Source organism: Diplotaxodon limnothrissa, linkage group LG2 (genome assembly GCF_057381915.1).
Source record: "Diplotaxodon limnothrissa isolate DT_005_m linkage group LG2, D_limnothrissa_male_GT1.1, whole genome shotgun sequence".
NCBI lineage: Eukaryota > Metazoa > Chordata > Actinopteri > Cichliformes > Cichlidae > Diplotaxodon > Diplotaxodon limnothrissa.
Genome location: NC_140597.1, coordinates 3,450,272 through 3,453,264, shown reverse-complemented (window position 1 = coordinate 3,453,264; position 2,993 = coordinate 3,450,272). Strand labels below are relative to the sequence as shown.

The 2,993-nt window shown below is 34.7% G+C and overlaps 1 protein-coding gene across 1 annotated transcript; it reads left to right on the top strand.

Annotated features, from left to right (window-relative positions):
- The first annotated feature begins 781 nt into the window (after positions 1-781).
- LOC146638042 (signal-regulatory protein beta-2-like) lies at positions 782-2,519 on the top strand. Its single transcript, XM_085365798.1, has 6 exons — positions 782-824; positions 979-1,293; positions 1,383-1,742; positions 1,841-1,957; positions 2,263-2,312; positions 2,415-2,519. The coding sequence occupies exons 1-6, from the start codon at positions 782-784 to the stop codon at positions 2,517-2,519; spliced, it is 990 nt and encodes a 329-aa protein (XP_085221924.1).
- The last annotated feature ends 474 nt before the right edge of the window (positions 2,520-2,993 follow it).

Genomic DNA, 2,993 nt, shown 5'->3' with positions numbered 1-2,993 from the left:
TGCAAAATGTACATGTTGAATTGCCATGGAAACCTAAATGTATTCAGTTCATGGTGCAGAAATACCAAATGTGCTTCAGGGATTTGTCCTAATTTGCTTTAAAGTTCTTTTTATACTGCTGATATTAAAAAAGTGAAAGAAGAGAGAAAGAAGGAAAACTGATTAGACTGTTGGTTCTGCAGATAATAGTAGATAAAAGCATCAAATCATTCATGTTTAGGTCGAGTGGGCTAAACATGAATGATTAAATGAGACAATCGAAAGTGTTAAAAAGTGAGTAATTGAGTTCTGGTGAATGGTTTTGCTCCACAAATTACACATTAGTTTTGTTTTTTCAAGAAGCTAAACCATGTATCGCTGTTCAGTCTGCTTTTCAGCTCTTCTGAAGAACGAAATGTCATGGCGCCTCACCAATGAAACATACAGCTTGCAAATTTCTTTTGAAGTGCTGAGTTTGATGTATTTTAGGTATTTCTTGCAGTACACACCACAACCAGTCGTAGAAGTCATGCATGTTGTGTTTTCTGTTCTGAACATTTGAGAACGTGAATTATAATCAGACAGAAATAGTCAAAAATTAACAGTAAATAATAAGAAAAATTGCAACGGGAGATTAAACAGAGATAATAAGAGTTAGAAAATGCTGAAGAGAGACCAATGTGACAGGAAGTGTATTTTAAGTCTTTTCTGTTTTAACCAATCGGATGCATTTTATGGTCTAACCCAGTGTGCTCATTTCCCCTTCGTAACTTACTGAAAAACCCCAAAGCACATTCTCAAGATGGTCGTCTTATGGATTACATTGCTTTTTCTTCATCAAGGAAGTAAGGGGGGATTTGTTTCTGTTTGTTTTTGTTTTATCTGACCATCTGACCAAACTGAACGTATTATTTATGTTGAATAGATTCATATATAGATAGACGTAGAGATAATAAGAGAGATAATAACATAAAAACTGAACGTTTTCTTTTACCGCAGATTCTCTGGTTCCAGTGAAAACAGTCCATGTTGGTGAAACAGCAACATTAACATGTGTTTTACCAAATGAAGAGCTCGGCAGCAGAAAGGTTCAGTGGTACAAGCAGAGAGTCGGGGATACTCTTAAATTATTAGTGTCACTTTCTGGAAAACCTTCTTCAGAGTTTTTTCAGTCAAGATTTTCTGCACATAATAGTAAAGATTTTAGCAACCTGACCATTTGGAATGTAGCCCAAGAGGATGAGGGAATGTATCACTGTGGAATAGACACCTGGATTAAACTTGAATGGAGTGGGACATATTTGTTAGTAAAAGGTAATGAACTGACCAACTTTTACAAAATTATTAAATGCCTCTGAGAATGTGGTGAATAATTTACTTGTATTACATTTTGTATTACACAGGAAACACTGAAAGGACATCAAACTATATTGTTGTACAGCAGCCGACAGAATCAAATCCACTCCGTCCAGGAGACACAGCAACTCTTCAGTGTTCAGTTCTGACAAATTCTGAGAACAACACATGTTCAGGACATCATAATGTTTTCTGGTTCAGAGATGGATCTAATAAATCTCTTCCAAACATCATCTACACTCATGGAAACAGAACTGATCAATGTGAGAAAAGATCTGACCCTCAGGATGGATGTGTTTATCGCTTCTCTAAGAACGTCAGCTCCTCTGATGCTGGGACTTACTACTGTGCTGTGGCCACATGTGGGGAGATATTATTTGGAAATGGAACTACACTGGATGTTCAAGGTATCTGTGCCTGATTTTGTCTAAAGTACTTTTCAGTTTGTACTTAAAACACGCTCATATCAAGATCAGTGATAAAACCTTTTTTGTTTGTTTTGTAGAGAAAACAACACGACTGGTATTTATTGGAATTGTAATATTAATAACCTGTTTTGCCATTTCGGTCATTGGAAATCTTTTCTTCATCTGCAACCGAAGGGTATGCAAAAAATGTAAAGGTAAGTGTTGTCAGTAGCTTAACATTTATGTATAAAATCATAAAAACAAGTTTGCTGTAAAACTGCAAGGAGGCAACTATTGTACTAATTGTTAATGTTTAAGCGCTCCATAATGGTTGTTATTTCTTTGTGTACCTCATTAAACAATCTAACTTCTCATTAACTTAACTTATCGCTTCACTTGAATGATACATTTATGTAAGTAAGACTTTTGTAAAAAAAAAAAAAAAACATCAGAGGAGAAATGTCACATTAAGTGCATTTCACTATCATATATTTATTGTTATTATTTTTGTTTATCTTAGAAATAAAAAGTGATACAACAGAAGTACAAACTGACAACTTGTACCAACCAGTAAGTAATCAAACAGATTTTGTGTAGGTTAAATATGTATGCACAGTTCCACATCCTCTTCTACATGTTTGTGTACTGTATACTCTTTCTGTTACTGCACAGACTGAAGCTGATGATGATATAAACTACGCTGCGCTCAGTTTCTCTGAAAGAAAAACACGAGGAAGAAGGACAAGAGAGCATACCGAGGACACTGTTTTCTCCTAAATGTTGAGTTAAATGAATATGACATTGTTGAGCATCTCCTTAATATTAAAATAAACCTTAAATTAAGTTTTGGGACTTTTATTTGTCACTCTTTGGCACCCTTTGTTTTCTTATTTCTTTTCTAATTTTTCTTTTTCCATCTTTGTTAAAAACTAACCCCCACAGCCCCCCACTCCAAGAAAAACAAATCTAGTGTTTATTTGTACGACAGTGCAGGAAAGGAAAGCATGTTACTTAATTTGCTTTGAAATTGTCTTAATGTAAGTGCATTTTCAATTTTTAATTATAATTGAACCTTTTTTCATACAGGTTGAGACCTGGTGTCTCATTTACAACAGGGGCTTGTTTCAGACAAACAAAATTGCAGAGTGATATCTAATCCTACATTTTTACCAAGTAATCTCACTCCGCAGATCAGTTGCAAATGTAAACATGAAGAGAGACCCAAGAACTTCTTTTTATAAGAAACTTCTT

Bases quoted from the DNA above. Each gene is read 5' to 3' on its own strand.
- LOC146638042 (XM_085365798.1), top strand. From the start codon at position 782: ATGGTCGTCTTATGGATTACATTGCTTTTTCTTCATCAAGGAA. The intron at 825-978 runs GTAAGGGGGGAT...CTTTTACCGCAG, and splicing joins GCTTTTTCTTCATCAAGGAA to ATTCTCTGGTTCCAGTGAAA. The intron at 1,294-1,382 runs GTAATGAACTGA...TGTATTACACAG, and splicing joins GACATATTTGTTAGTAAAAG to GAAACACTGAAAGGACATCA.